General features: G+C 45.0%; 1 protein-coding gene across 1 annotated transcript in view; it reads left to right on the plus strand.

The window, feature by feature from the left end:
- Positions 1-462: 462 nt before the first annotated feature.
- The window catches only part of MEMO1 (mediator of cell motility 1), a 143,604-nt gene continuing 127,276 nt past the window's right edge, over positions 463-16,790 (plus strand). The window contains exons 1-2 of the mRNA XM_086927475.1: positions 463-758; positions 16,073-16,154. Of these exons, the coding sequence (XP_086783601.1) occupies positions 698-758; positions 16,073-16,154 (143 nt within the window). The 5' untranslated portion in view covers positions 463-697. The remainder of the gene's footprint in view (positions 759-16,072; positions 16,155-16,790) is intronic.

Consider the following 16,790-nt stretch of genomic DNA (forward strand, 5'->3'; position numbering starts at 1 on the left):
ACACCTATTGCATTGCAAATGCTTGTTTATCTCCCTCTCGTTTTCATTTCCTACTCGTAATTGCCTTTTCTTTTCGAGGTCTTCGTTTATTTTCTACGTTTAGTTTAAATTCCATTATTTGACTTTAAACGACACCGCCACGAGCCTGTCAGCAAATGCAGTCAGCACTGTGGTAGAAATAAACTAAAGACGTGAAATACCAAACACTGAATTGGGTTCCGCAATGATACATAACACATCAACGTCTTTTTGTTTACGTCAATAGGCCCCACCTACTGATGACAAAAATGGCAGTAGCTAAATATTGATCCAGACACACGTGCGCCATGCTGGACTCGCAACCAATCGAAAAGTGATAAAGCTTTCCTCGACAAATCTCAAGCCGTAGAACAGACTCCGACGAACTACAGCCAATAACAAAATGACAATACCGCCTCAACCAATCCAAGGCCTCCTCACTTTTCCACCACGGAAAGAATATGATTGGTTGCGAGCATCTGGGTAGGGGGGACAGGTTCAGGCCCAGATTACTGAAATTACGGGACAAAAGACTTCCGCTAAAGCAGTATTAAAAGACAACGGGTTCCAGTCTGCAGTACTGACCAGTGCAATTGTCGATCAGCTGTCTCTTTAATTTGCTGCAGCCACATCTTCAGACACCCCAACTATATACACCATAGGCGGCTCGGGCACCAAGATGTCCAACCGAGTGGTTTGCCGGGAAGCCAGTCATGCTGGGAGCTGGTACACCTCATCAGGTACATGCATTATTTTTCTGATAGCCTGTCACTCCAAAGAAAGCTCAAGGGCAATTAAAAACAAGTACCCAAGTGCCCGTTAGAAAAATTAAACCTACCAGCTTAAAGCAAAACAGCATTTTCCTGTTTCCTCCGTATGACGTCACCGACACCCGGCTTGTCCAACTGGTCTGACGTCATACGTGATGTGATAGTTCAACTCTCCGGAGGTAAGCTGTTTAATATGTGAACGAAATAATTTTTGGGAGCACAAAACTTTAATAATAATTGTTCTTTGTCCTGAGTTTCCCTTCTAGTGTGAAAGAGAAATTATCAGAGTTACCGCGTGATACATTAAGGGTACCGGTTACCGGTTGGCGTGGGTGCTAAAAGCTCCGAGGTTAACGTATGGTATGAGTCACCACCCTCAAAATATTCCACCATGAAAAATAAAACGCGTTTTTTATGACCTGCATATTACAAAAATAAATGTACCGTTTATAATATTTATAAATTACCATCACTGCCTTCTTTTTAGTTGCAGTAGATTTAAATTTAATATTCCTTAATAGTTAACCCATTTATTGTGAAGTTGGTGTTATTTCCCAAGGGACCACAGGACACTGGTTACAGGTGAACAGGCCTATTTATTGGTATTATCGGGAGAGCGCCGGGAAACACGTCCGAACGGTTCTCCAGCCGTGCGTTCACTCGCGCACAAAATGGCGTACACGCTCCACGTCATTACGCCTCCGCGTAACAACTGGAGCGCTACACTACATATCTCCCTTTTATTATATGCAATAAAGAAAACAATGTCTCACAGTCCATCAGCCCCCCGGCTGTTCATCTTCTCTCATTTCGTAATCTCTGTACCTTGCTGGTCTTACCACTGTTTTCCCCTACCGGGTGCGTCTTACTAGGGTAAGAGAGTGACTCTCCAGACTCTCTCCATAAGGGGGTGATCCCATTCTCCTGGCTCCCAGGGGAGTTTCTCTCCTCGGAGTTTGGCTGGGGCTTCCCTGGAATTCCGTGTCTGCCGGGTTGTCTACTCTTTCCAACTCCTTCTTCCTCTTCCCTTGTCCTTGAGTTCTTTTCTCTGTCCTGTGACAGGACACTGCCGGTTCTGACTCCCTTGGGGTCGCGATTCTTCTTCTCGGGCCCACTTCAATATCTTGTTGCATTTTGACATCCGGTCTTGGAACCAAGTTTTTCCATCACTTAGCAGCCCCGCCCTGTCGTACACCTCCTTCACTTGCGAGGGCTTGCTGAATTTACTGTCCCCTTTTCTCTTCAGTTGGGCCAATTTGACTCTGGCCCATTCTCCTCTTTCTAAGTTTGTTTCTCTCACGTTCGCCTCTTGTTATAGTGCTCAATGTATATCCTTTCGGCCCTTTGCAAAGTACGATGGATAACTGCAGGGGACCATTTGCTCATAATGGTGCGTTCCTTTCATGCTAGGTTGTCTTTCGTGAAAGGGTCACGTCCTCTCAGGATTTGGAAGGGACTGTAGCCTGTGCATGTCAGGGTGATTCTATATGCCCACAAAGTACTCTTCACTTCCTTTTCCCAGTCCTTTCCCGCTCCTATTGCAGCTTGAATGGAGCCCATTATTACTCGGTTGAACCTCTCGGCCAGCAACAAACACGGAGGCCTCTTCCTAGAAACTATTAATCTATAGGTAATACATCCATCAAATTCTATATATGAACATTGTCTCACACAAGAACATTTATTTGAAAAACATATCACTTTATTTTTTATCCATTAATCATGACTTTTTTTGCTTAAAAAGTATATACAATATAATTCAATAAAATAGACATATCACGCAGCCCCCAAGCAACCTCAAGCAACCAAGCATCCTCACAGGCAACCACAAAACCATATACAATTGTAAAACATTACAGTATAAAAAATACAAAAGACAAAAACACAAATACAAACAAAGAGCGCCAACGCACGTTTCGGAAAGGACAAGTATCTGCAAATCCTTCGCCAGGGCGCAATGGAAATATAAACAATTTCTTCAAGAGCGTAATATTCTTCAGTGTTCAATGTTCACATAATCTATCCAAATTGTAGATATATAGATACTCAGGGCTGTCACTTTAGAAATAATACATATGACTTTATAACATCGCCAGCAGTCCACAGCGAAGCGGAACTACTCCACGGCGTCCAAAAATGTAACTGGCGGAGAATCAACACGATATGGGGGCCGACACACGCCCTCCAGGGCAAGATCCCACGAACACGGATGTCCAAAGTTGGGCTTGAGAATGAATAACGAATGGCTCAATAATGAAAAAGTGCGGTATGGAGACACATCACAGTGCTAAAGAAAGGCAATACTTCCTCTGGTCAGGCAGGGAAAAACATGGGAGTCCAAGTCTAATCGTATCCCCTCTGTGGAATATGGGGGCTATAGTCCGGATCGAGGGAGACTTCCTCAAAGTTGCACAGAAACTCCCGGGAGTCCCGGCAATAGCAGGTTCCCTCCGGGAAGGCGGGGGCTTAACTCGTAAATACAAAAGTCCTCAGGCGGCAGGCTATCGTCCAATAGCACGTCTGTGAAATAAATCCAAACCTCGGCCAGTCCATTGCCAGCCGGGTGATATATGGATGTGTGTTTTATCTTGATGCCATTCTTTTCCATGTAGTTGTTTCATCTCTCCGAGATGAACTGAGGTCCATTGTCACTCAATTTGGAGTGGGGGATGCCTTCCCTGATGAAGGTGGCAGTGAGGAACTTTAGCACTCTCTCTGTGTTCATGTCTTCTAGGATGTCTATTTCTGGCCACTTAGAATACCGGTCTATGAGTATGTCAGAGAGCGTACCTGAATTCCTTTGAATCCGTGGGAGCAGGTGACAGGAGGTTCTTGCTAGATGCTAATTTCCCAACTCCCCTACACCCCTGTGCCCAGAGGACTCTGAGCCCAGGAATGAAAGGGAAAGGGGAAGTGGATAACAAACAGAGAGACTGCCACACAAATAACCTTCGGTTACTCTTCATTCAGGAATGACATCTCCTGTAAAAGTAAGCAAAACATTACTACAGTTCCCCACTACACTCGGGCACTATCACCTGACTCTTTCCACCAAGTATCTTAACTCTAGTACCTGAATGTGTGCAGACTTTAGCCTCTCTCTATGAATGAGTCTGGAAGGTGAACGTCAGGTAGGAAGAATGAAGTTCCGACTTGAGATGAGTTCAAACAGTTCTGGTAGCTTCAACCTTTGCTGCTGAATTCACGGTGGTATAACACTGTATAATTAATATGCATATCAACATATACAACCCTATACTTGTTGTCATCTAGGCTCAGGAAGGATGAAGAAAACTTGCTGCTTGATCCAAACTCCTCAGTGAGTCTCTAGCTAATAGTTGTCAAGTAACTCTTAAACGCAGTCTAAAGTCTTACACAGGCTATAGAAAAACGCCTATGCTGTCATTACTGCTTCAGGTTAGTTTTCCAATTCATAAGCAAGTTCTGAGCGCCTGAGAAAGACACTCGCGGTGCAAGAGGTTCCCCGGAGAATACTGGATGCTATGGGAACCAATTGAATCAAGTTCTTAATCCTTAAGTCCTTACCTCCCTCAGGAAGACCAAGTCCCAAAACGAAGAAGAGTCCTACCAGGACCTGGAGTCAGGAAACTGCGTAGCTCTTGAAGCGGAATTTCGGGACCAGGAATAATGGAGTAGCGCTCACTGAATACGTTAGGATAGCGCTTGGGACTGAGGCGGGGAAGGGCAACTATGACCAGAGTAGAACGGACTAAAAAACTAAACTCGAAAAGACGCGCTAACTGAGATGCGTCTTTCCCTCAGGAAAATGACCGTTGAAGTGCGCCGAACGAAAGGCACGAGCGCACAAAATGGCCGCCACAAAAGACTAGAGCGGTAACGCAACTAGTCAGTGGTGCAATCAGGAAGGGTATCTTTAAGCCGAGATTGAGCAACTAACTGCCTCCATACACAAGCAGAGCGTGTGTGGTTGGAACCAGCCTTGATTTTAAACAGCAGTCTGGGAGCAGCACCCTTTACCACCCGCTGGGACCTGACAGTACCCCCCACTAAAGCCCCCTCTCTAGGCTTCTGCGGATGTGTCTTGTGAAACTCAGCTACCAACCGCGGGGCGTGAACATTCTTGCTAGGTTCCCATGATCGATCTTCAGGACCGAAACCCTTCCAATCCACAAGGTAAAACAAAGTGTTTCTTTTCAATTTGGAGTCCAAAATTCTTTTAACCTCAAACTCCTCGGCAGATCTGACTTGAACTGGAGCAGGAGGATGGGAACGTCGAAAATTTGGAGGGTTTCGTTTAATTAGGGAAACATGGAAGGTAGGATGAATCTTCATAGACTTGGGAAGAGCCAACCGCACACTGACAGGATTTACCATGTCCACTACGGGATATGGACCCACATATCGAGGCTGAAACTTCCTGTTTCCAGTCAATCGCATATGGCGAGTGGACACCCAAACCAAATCTCCTGCCTCAAATTCTGGACTCTCCCTACGCTTCTTGTCTGCCTGCTTCTTATAGTTCTGTTTTGCTTTAGCTAGATTCGCAGATGCTGACTGAAATGCCTTATGTAAATCTTGGATTACCTCTTCTGCCGCAGGGACCTCAACCTCAACTCTTCCCACTAACATATTAGGATGTCTACCTGAATTAAGGAAGAATGGGGAGTAACCAGGGGCAGAATGGACTGAATTATTGTAAGCAAACTCCGCAGTACTCAATAGAGAGGGCCATTCTCCCTCTTGATCCATCAAGTACAAACGAAGATACTGTTCCAAATCCTGGTTCACACTCTCCGTCTGCCCGTCCGTTTCTGGATGGAAACTGGTGGACAGACGAGAATCCACCCCCAAGCCTTTCAAAAATGATCTCCAAAATCGGGAAACAAACTGCGGACCTCGATCGGAAATCACTATCTTAGGGATTCCATGCAGTCGCACAATATGTTGAACCAACAATTCTGCCAATTAGGAAGCTGTTGGGAGACCTTTTAGGGGAATGAAGTGACTCATCTTAGTGAACTGGTCAACCACCACCCAGATTACAGAATAACCTTGACTAGAGGGTAATTCTACAATAAAATCCATAGAAATGGTATGCCAAGGAGAAGGTGCTATGGGCAAAGGCCTAAGTAACCCTTGGGGTGGCTGTCTAGAACTCTTCCCTTTGATACATTGTTCGCAAGTGGTGATGTGCTGCCCAATCTGTGCTTCCATGCCAGGCCAATAATAACTCCTCTTCACCAGCTCCAGCGTCTTAGCAGCTCCTTTATGTCCTGCCAGTGGATGATCATGAAACTGTTGGATTATTGCTGACTGTAATTCTTCAACGGGAACAAACAGTTTCCCTTGAAAGTATGGTTTCCCATCCTTTAGTTCTCTTTCTGGACCTTCTGATATCCAATTGCAAAATTCTTCTCCTTGGAAGGCTTCTCGCACCCGCTTTTCCAACTCATCCTCCACGATAACTGCTACAATCTTATTCTGGGGAATGACAAAGCCTTCCTCCTTCTTGTCGGTAACATCTCCCAGGCTTAGACAGGAAAGAGCATCTGCCTTTCCGTTGGCCGATCCAGGCTTGTAAGTCAAGACAAAGTCATAGTCCGCAAAGAACAGGGACCATCTCAACTGACGAGGGGATAGGGTTCTGACTGACTTTAAAAACTGCAAATTGCGATGATCGGTGAACACAGTGATGACATGTTGAGCTCCAAGCAGATAATGCCTCCAAATCTGAAAAGCCTCTTTGACCGCCAAAAGTTCTTTGTCAGAAATGGGGTAATTTATTTCAGCAGACGAAAGCTTCCGAGAATGATAGGCCACTGGATGTAATTGACCTGTTTGTTTCTGTCGCTGAGATAAAATGCCACCAATAGCAAAATTGGAAGCATCCGCTTCCACAAAAAATGGTTCCTTCAAATCAGGGTGTTGCAAGATGGGTGCAGATACAAAGGCTTCCTTTAACTGTTGGAAGGCCTCTTCAGGTTCTTTTCCCCAAACAAAACGCTCATTCTTCTTTAGAAGTCGAGTAATTGGGCTAACCTTCTCTGAGACATTCTGAATAAAACGCCGATAAAAATTGGCGAATCCCAAAAAACTCTGAATTTCCTTGATGGAGCGGGGAGCAGGCCAGGATCTTATAGCTTCCAATTTAGAATCATCCATGTTGACACCTTCTGGAGAGAGAATGAAACCCAAAAATTCCACCTTGGCAGAATGAAAGACACATTTCTCCAGTTTCACATACAATTGATTCTTCAGCAGCCGTTCTAAGATGACACAAACATGCTTAACATGTTCTTCCAGATTGTTTGAGAAAATGAGGATGTCATCAATATAGACAACGGCAAAGCGATCCAAAAACTCTCTCAAAATATCATTTACAAAATGCTGGAAGGCGGCCGGAGCGTTGCATAATCCAAAAGGCATGACTTGATACTCAAACAGACCTAAACGAGTGCGAAACGCAGTCTTCCATTCCTCCCCCTCCGCCATTCGCACCAAATGGTACGCTCCCCTCAAATCCAATTTGGTGTAGATTCTAGCACTCTTTACTTGATCCAGAAGCTCCGAAATGAGAGGCAAAGGATAGCGGTTCTTTTTGGTAACCAGATTTAAAGCACGATAGTCTATGCAAGTTCTCAACGTCCCATCCTTCTTAGGAATGAAAAAGAGGGGTGAAGAAACTGGCGACTGAGAGGGTCGGATGAAACCACTCTCTAAATTCTGTTCAATATACTCTTTAAGATGCTGGTTCTCTGGTTCTGATAGTGCATAAATGCGATTACACGGTAAAGTAGCTCCAGGCTCCAACTCAATACGGCAATCATATTCCCGATGAGGAGGTAATCGCTTGGCTTCTTTTTCGTTGAAGACCTCCTTCAAATCAAAATAAACCTCTGGAATCTCTAGAGCTTCCACAGCACAAACCATGGGCATTAGATTTGCCAAATTTGAAGACATCGTAGTTGGCGAAGCATCCACCAATGCATGAAAACAATGTCCTGTACAAAATTCAGAAGTCATCTCCACAGTCCGTTTGGCCCAATCGATCCTTGGGTTATGCTCAGTGAGCCAGGGCAACCCCGAAATCATTTGAAACTGAGGAGCATCAATGAGGTTAAAGCTGATAAAACTCCGATGTTCCTCTGGACCGATGACAGTAATGACTTCGGTATCAAACACTATAGGACCCGACGATAATTCTGTTCCATCCACTGCTCGCACCGGTTCTGGCTTTAGTTTCTGTTCAAACTGGATGCCCACCATTCTAGCAAATTGTAGATCACAAAAGTTTCCAGTGGTGCCGGAATCCAACATCACAGACACCTTTTCTTTCCGACCCTTACCAAACCATATTGTACATGACAAGATCAAATGTGGGGCCACAGCTTGCCATTCATTTGCTAATAGCTGAGTCTTGGGAGTTGTCTCAGGGGCTGCTCCCACCAGTGCAACTCCGTCTACTGGTGGAGCTTGTCTTTTACCCATGAATTGGTCTTGGGTCTCTTTGGGCATTCTTTGACGAAGTGACCAGACTGACCACAATACATGCATAATTTTCCAAGGCGTCGCTTTTCTCTCTCTTCCTGAGACAAAGGGCCACGAACCGCTCCAATCTGCATGGGTTCTTCACTTGTATGAACTTCACTATTCTTCGTGGGCTCCGAACGAACTCGATCAAAACGTGGTGGAAATGGTTTCACATCTTTTCGTTTCTCACTCCGGCGTTCAGCTTGTCTTTGATCAATTTGAAGGACCAAATCAATTAATTCTGAAACATCTGTGGGTCTTCTAGGAATTTGGGACAGCCCATCCTTTAACTCGTCCCTTAGACCTCTATAAAAAATTGCCGCTCTTTTTGCTGCAGGCCAATTAGTTTCCACAATTAACTTATTGTATTGTGCCGGATAAGCCACTAGTTCTCTGTTTCCCTGTTTCAGGTCCAGTAACTCGTTATCAGTAGTCTGAGAAATTGTTCGACGATCAAAGATCCGAAGAAACTCTGCCTTGAAATCTTCAAATTTATACAACACCGGATCATTAGAGGAGACCAGTGGCATTGACCACGCTGCAGCATCACCACTTAGATAGGACAGCACAAACGCCACTTTTGACTGATCCTCTTTAAATAATATGGGTTTACAGAGGAAATGCAAGGAACACTGGGTCAAAAAGATTTGAGCCTTATGCGGATCCCCTTGAAATCTTTCGGGAGGGGCCAAAGGAATGGTAGGGGACATAGCATGGACCACTTGTGTTGTTAATGCAGATGATGACGAAGAGGTGGGAGTAAAGGTTGGAGCCTTAAGCCCTCCAAAATTGGGACTGGGACTCACTGAAAGCTCCTCAACCCGCTGCCTAAGGAAACTAGCCTCCTGATTGGACTTCCTAACCTCTTCCCTCGTATCACTAAGCTGCTTTTGCAAATCCTCAAGAATGGTTGCCAAAGCCTTAACATCTAAACCCTCTGCCATCCTGCCCAGACGGAAAGAATTGTTTAGGCACTTCAATCTGTCAGAGAGCGTACCTGAATTCCTTTGAATCCGTGGGAGCAGGTGACAGGAGGTTCTTGCTAGATGCTAATTTCCCAACTCCCCTACACCCCTGTGCCCAGAGGACTCTGAGCCCAGGAATGAAAGGGAAAGGGGAAGTGGATAACAAACAGAGAGACTGCCACACAAATAACCTTCGGTTACTCTTCATTCAGGAAGGACATCTCCTGTAAAAGTAAGCAAAACATTACTACAGTTCCCCACTACACTCGGGCACTATCACCTGACTCTTTCCACCAAGTATCTTAACTCTAGTACCTGAATGTGTGCAGACTTTAGCCTCTCTCTATGAATGAGTCTGGAAGGTGAACGTCAGGTAGGAAGAATGAAGTTCCGACTTGAGATGAGTTCAAACAGTTCTGGTAGCTTCAACCTTTGCTGCTGAATTCACGGTGGTATAACACTGTATAATTAATATGCATATCAACATATACAACCCTATACTTGTTGTCATCTAGGCTCAGGAAGGATGAAGAAAACTTGCTGCTTGATCCAAACTCCTCAGTGAGTCTCTAGCTAATAGTTGTCAAGTAACTCTTAAACGCAGTCTAAAGTCTTACACAGGCTATAGAAAAACGCCTATGCTGTCATTACTGCTTCAGGTTAGTTTTCCAATTCATAAGCAAGTTCTGAGCGCCTGAGAAAGACACTCGCGGTGCAAGAGGTTCCCCGGAGAATACTGGATGCTATGGGAACCAATTGAATCAAGTTCTTAATCCTTAAGTCCTTACCTCCCTCAGGAAGACCAAGTCCCAAAACGAAGAAGAGTCCTACCAGGACCTGGAGTCGGGAAACTGCGTAGCTCTTGAAGCGGAATTTCAGGACCAGGAATAATGGAGTAGCGCTCACTGAATACGTTAGGATAGCGCTTGGGACTGAGGCGGGGAAGGGCAACTATGACCAGAGTAGAACGGACTGAAAAACTAAACTCGAAAAGACGCGCTAACTGAGATGCGTCTTTCCCTCAGGAAAATGACCGTTGAAGTGCGCCGAACGAAAGGCACGAGCGCACAAAATGGCCGCCACAAAAGACTAGAGTGGTAACGCAACTAGTCAGTGGCGCAATCAGGAAGGGTATCTTTAAGCCGAGATTGAGCAGCTAACTGCCTCCATACGCAAGCAGAGCGTGTGTGGTTGGAACCAGCCTTGATTTTAAACAGCAGTCTGGGAGCAGCACCCTTTACCACCCGCTGGGACCTGACAGAGTACTACCACATACTTTTGTACTCCTTGTGCGTCCAGCACCGGACCCAGGATGTCAATGGACAACTCTTCCCACAGGTTTGAGGGGATGTCAAATTTCCCCAGAGAGGGGCGCATCAAGGTTTGTGACTTGTCTGCCCCTTGTCACTGTCCATATTCCCGGACGTATTTTTCGATCATGCTGTCCATTACTGGCCACCAATACATCAACTTCGCTCTCATTTTTGTCTTCACGATGCCTAGGTGCCCTTCATGTAGTATGGCCATCAAGTGCGGTATCGGCGAAGCAGGGGGAACCACTTTTTCACCTCTGTCTCCTATGGATAACTCCTTCATCACTTCAAAGAACTTCCTCAGCTCAGGTTTCATGTGTTTCTTCTTGGGCCATCCTTGCAGTATGAAGTGCTTCACCTTCTCAATGTCTTGGTCTTCCTCATATGCTCTCTCCCACTCTTGTTCGCTTATTACTTTCTCATGGTCCTTCATGAATGCAACACTGTCGTCTTCGTCCTCCACGTATGTGGGAGCCTCCTCCATGGCGGAAGCTCGACTGAGATAGTCCGCTACTTTGTTCTTTGCTCCTGGAATGTACTCCACGTTGTACCTGTAATCCAACAGCTTTAAGGTCATTTTGGCAATGCGGGGGTGGCATTCGCGTGCCCGCTAGACGTGAGTACTTTGACTAGGGGATTGTGGTCAGTATGGTGTCTGAACCTGTTTCCCCATATGAATTGACGGAACTTCCCCATGGCCCATACAGCAGCTAACATTTCCTTTTCTATCACGCTGAATTTCTGTTCTGTGGGCAAAGTGTCCTGGACGCCAAACTGATGGTGACCAACTCCCCATTTCTCCTCTCCTGTATGAGGACAGCTCCCAGACCTCTTTCACTAGCATCCGTAGTGAGTATGGATTTTTCTTGCTGATCAAATCCTTGTAGGGGGATGGCTTTGCTGATGTCTTCCTTGATTCTTTGAAACTCTCCTTGCTCCTCTTCGGTCACTCATAGGTTGTCTTGTCTCGTAGGAGTTGACACAAATGGTGTGTCTTTGTGGCGAAGTGCTGTACGAACTTACTGTAGTACTCCGCCATCCTGAGGAACAACCTCACTTCTTCCTTACTCTTCGGAGGTGGCGCCTCGCAGATGGCTCTGACATTGGCGTGTTTGGGCGTGATGCAGTGATTGCTAATCTCATGGCCTAGGTAGGTAACTGAGGGCATCCAAAATCGGCACTTCTCCCACTCCGTCGTGAGACCATTAAGTTCCAGGATCCGCAACACTTCTGACAGCTTCTTGTCGTGGTCTGCTTGATCTTTGCCCATCACCAAGATATCATCTGGAAGTATTGTACTCCCTCTATGTTCTTGAACAGTTTGTGCATAATTTTTCGGAACACCGCTGCTGCAGACGCCTGCCCGAACGGCATCCTGCAAAACTGATAACATCCGAAAGGTGTTATGAACGATGTGAGTTTGCGGCTCTTGTGGTGAAGGGCTACCTGATGGTAGGCTGAGGTGAGGTCGATGGTGGAAAACCATCTTATCCCCTTTGTCTTTGCAAGCATCTCGTCTATCCTGGGCAGGGGGAATTTTTCCACTATTATGTTCTTGTTTATTTCCCTCAAGTCCACGCATAAGCAGACTTTACCATTGGGTTTCCTCACTACCACCAGGGGTGCCAGCCATTCCGCACAGCTTATCGGTTCAATGATGCCATTATCTTCCAGCCTCTGCAATTCCTGTTGCACTACCTCTCTGATGTTAAAAAGAAAAAGGAGGACCCCACACAGACTAATAGGGGACTGGGGGGATAGTAAATTTTCAAAATAAAGGACCTGGGCGTCCCCACGGAAGGACAGTCTAGGACTGTTTATCACACCTAGTTGCTGGAATCTAGGGTGAGGGTACCGTTTGTCCGGAAACAACTTTATAAAGCATGCCAATAATCTGGCGGGAAAGGTAAAGTTACAATGATTCGGGCTTAATTACTATCCGTGTATGTTCAAAAAGAGCTATGTACATTTGTTGTCCTAGTCAATTGTATCCCTAAAGATGCCAACTATTATAAAAAGGGTGCTGTTATCTCACCGTACAATCAACATGTCTGTGATTCTTTGTTTTTAATTGTTTTATGCAAATGTGTTAACATTGTTTTTTTTTGATGAATTGTATACTTTGTGATGATGAAATTTTTTTAAACTTATATGTATAATAAATGTGTAACAGAGCAACTCCTGGTGTGGTAAACTTTTTTAACATGCACTGAAGATATTGACTTATGTATATAATAATTTTTGTGAAAACTAGGCCTTCCAGTTCATTGTGGGCATTACCAGTAAACTGTCATTTCTAATGTTGATTATATAATGTTGATTGTACGGTGAGATAACAGCACCCTTTTTATAATAGTTGGCATCTTTAGGGATACAATTGACTAGGACAACAAATGTACATAGCTCTTTTTGAACATACACGGATAGTAATTAAGCCCGAATCATTGTAACTTTACCTTTCCCGCCAGATTATTGGCATGCTTTATAAAGTTGTTTCCGGACAAACGGTACCCTCACCCTAGATTCCAGCAACTAGGTGTGATAAACAGTCCTAGACTGTCCTTCCGTGGGGACGCCCAGGTCCTTTATTTTGAAAATCTACCTCTCTGATGGCCATCGGTATATTTCAAACCTTGTAGGATACCGGTTTCGCGTCAGCCTTTAGGTCAATCATGTGTGTAAATTTCATCAGCTTTCCGACCTTACCCCCGAACACTGTGGGGAATTCCTCCTTCAATCTAGTGACTTCAGGTTGGCGTTCGGAGCCGGTCATCAAAACTTGTGTGGCGCCTCCCGGGTCCAGCTGTATGCCCAGGTCACCATAGTCCATCCATCCGAGCACAGAGAGGCCCTTTTCAGCAACATACAGCTTGCACTCCAGACTTCGATCTTTAAATTCAAATTTCAAGATCTGAAATCCTACCATGGGGATGGGCTAACCTGTGTAGATGACCAGCCGAATATCCGGAGGCTCTAGCTGAGGTCTCAGGTTGCGTCTGGCAATTTTTGCGCCAGCTTCCCAATCCTCTGCCAGGCCGAGATCGTGGTGTGAACCGCGTTGATCTCTGACCTCGGAGTGCTACACGGGTGGTGAGTAACCACACTATGTAGCGGAATTGGAGCGGCGTCCCCTTCCTCCACAGCAACATGCGGCGTGAATGCGTGCGGTCTATGCCAATAGTAGAGATACTGAGCCTGTGCACTGAGGTAATATATGTAAAAGTCCGGCGCTGCGAAGCCGCCTTTCTCGTAGCTCTTGATGAGGGTCGACCACTGCACCCGCGCCGCCCTGCCCCCCCAAACAGCCGCAATAGGTGGCCGCGAAGAGTTTTGACGAACGCCATATTCAGCACTATCGGCACATTCACAAATAAATAAAGAAACCTGGGCAACACAACCATTTTAATTAATGCAATACGGTGCGCGAGTGATAATGGTAGCGAAATCCAGGTCTCGCGCATAGCCTCCAGCTTCGAGCACGCTTTGCCTTAATTTTCCTGAATCACAACCGTGTGGTCACGGTGTACCCACACTCCAAGATACTTGACCGGGTCCGCGGACCACATCAAGGGGAATTCCAGTCCAGGCCGCGTAGTTCCAGCCGTGAGCAGTATTATATAGGATTTTTCCCAGTGTATCTGTAGACCAGAGATGAGACCGAATCTCACGTATTCCCGCAGCAATTGTGACAGATATCTAGCCGGCTCACGCACGAAGAGGACCATGTCGTCCGCATACAGTGATATTAAGACCGTCCGGTGGTTGAAGTTCAATGCGGCCTCCCTGTGTCGCTGCCTTATAACTTACCACTATATGGGCTTGCTTCCATCTTATGCAGCTGAAATTTCTTCACAGGGTCTACTACAACAGATGTAGCCTATATAAAATGGGAAAGGCACCTACACCCACCTGTGTGAAATGCGAGACAGGCGAAGCTACATTCCTGCATGCAGTATGGAGGTGCATAAAAGTACAGGAATTTTAGCAGCTACTATTGAATGAGTTGCAACACGTCCTGCAGTGCAACATTCCACTAAAATCTCCGGTCATTATCCTAGAAATATCCAATGAGGGGAAGTCCTAGTCCCAAACTTATATTTTGCATGCTCATCCTCACAGTGGCCAACAGGGACATAGCAAGAAATTAGGCTGCATGATGATGGCGTGCCGGTCTAATCTATATATGAAAGCCGAACGGGTAACCTACAAAAGCTGGGTATGCACCTAGAAATTTAGGAAGTAATGACCGCAGTGGAGATTTCCATGGACTGGTGCAATGCCCTGACAGTGAGCAGCGGGACACCACTACATTTACATCCACTGCTGTGTAATCGGGACACTTTCAACTGGAAGCAATGTTCTGACCAGTGTAAACTTATAAGGCTACTTATTTTGGAGGAGGCGGCGTAAGGTACATCTGCTCAGTACTGAGATAATTGGTCTTATTGTTTGCTCTGAAATGGAAGCCAGTGGCAGTGTGTGTTTTGTTTGTTTCTTCTTTTTCTTGGCTTTTGGATTTAGACTGCTATGCCTGAAAGCCAAGGAATCCCCTCTCGTATTAAGGCATGTTCTTCTTCATTATGACTCCAAGTTACAGTTGAATTCTGGGTGGATGGCTCTTTAAAGACTGTTATTTAGTGTTTAGAAGTTGACCTCAGTTCCAATCCCATTACAACCATACTTCCAGAGGGCCTATTACATTTCTAGTGTCAAAGAATTTTGAAATACTTTATTTTTCCATACTTTATGTTGCTGGATTATTAATAAAAAAGGTATTCTTTTTGCTTTGTTATAAAACATTGTGCTGAAAATAAAATTGGCAACTATCAGTTGGCATAAAAAACCCCTGCATTTAAACATTTATGTGGCAGTGGAAGATTACAATGTGGGAAACCACTCCTATCTCTTTGTAATAGTGCAGCCTTCCCTCTTATGAGAAGGGTAGTCACCTGCAACTGTTATTCGTAGCTAGTAAGCTTCTCCTTTTCAGACAGGCTTCCAGTGAAGTTAAATGTGTTCATTTGCTTTGCATTTGTACTGTTGTTCTATCGCCTGAGATACACTATAAAAGTGGTGTGACAACTGCAGTGAGGACATCTACCCCTCTTGTAACACTGCAGGTTCTCCACAGGAATAGTGGGAAAAAATGAGATATGTTAGACTGCTAGTATGCTGTTCCCTACTTCTGATTGCCCCGCGTGGCTGTCTTTTGTTCTACAGTTTTGTTTTTGTTGTTTACAGTAGGCATCATTTTCTCAAGGCAGAATGTGAAGCAAGTGTTTCTTGCCTGTAGCATTGGTGGTTACTTTTGAAAATATTCCAACCACTTAATTGTGAATTATTGCTGGTGTATTTCTTGTACAATATTGTGTTAAAATGGTCATTGAAGGTCCATAGCAAGGGGTTTGGACCTTTGTACCAATAAGCAGTTCTAGTGCACTGCAGCTCGTTAGCTTTACTAAAATGTCTTTTTTTCTGTCTCATTTTGTTGTAGGGCCTCAATTGAGTGCTCAGTTGGATGGCTGGCTCTCACAAGTACAATCTACAAAACGGCCTGCCAGAGCCATTATTGCACCGTAAGTTGTGAAGTATGCTTTTTCTTTTTATGATCTTGTTTTGAAATTGTTGCAGCTTTTTTATTACTCAGCCACACACTGCACAAACCGCTATCTTTGTGTATAAATAAATGTGCAAATTGGTGTCATTTTGTTGCATTGTATATCTAGTCACTCTGACGAATTGTATTTGCAGACGTGTGGCTCCCTATTCCGTGGATGTGCTTGTGTGGAAGGGACTTTATCTGTTATGCAACCTATACGTGTATGGCAAAGAAGCAACCAATAAAATGCAGCCATTGTAAATGCTTGGCTGAGCACACACAGGGGCAGCATGAAATAATCCATAGAACAGAGCATTGTTTTTTTTGATCTTTTTATTTAAGAAAAACAAGCAAGACAAATATAATACATAGGAAAGTGAAGACTGTACGAGGGAAGATCATCATATCTTCAAATGGTACAAATAAACGAAACATTGAGGAGGGGGAGAGGACACAGAGGAACATCGAAAGTACTCAGTAAAGTAAGGCAATCAAGGGGAGAGTGGGAGATCTAGGACCTCGGCAACTGGCGGTACACATATATCCCCTCTATATCTATTCCAGGGGCCCCAGATCCTGCTCCATTTCCGGGGCCGCCCCGAGCCAAATACAC

This window comes from Lissotriton vulgaris, chromosome 6 (assembly GCF_964263255.1).
Source record: "Lissotriton vulgaris chromosome 6, aLisVul1.2, whole genome shotgun sequence".
NCBI lineage: Eukaryota > Metazoa > Chordata > Amphibia > Caudata > Salamandridae > Lissotriton > Lissotriton vulgaris.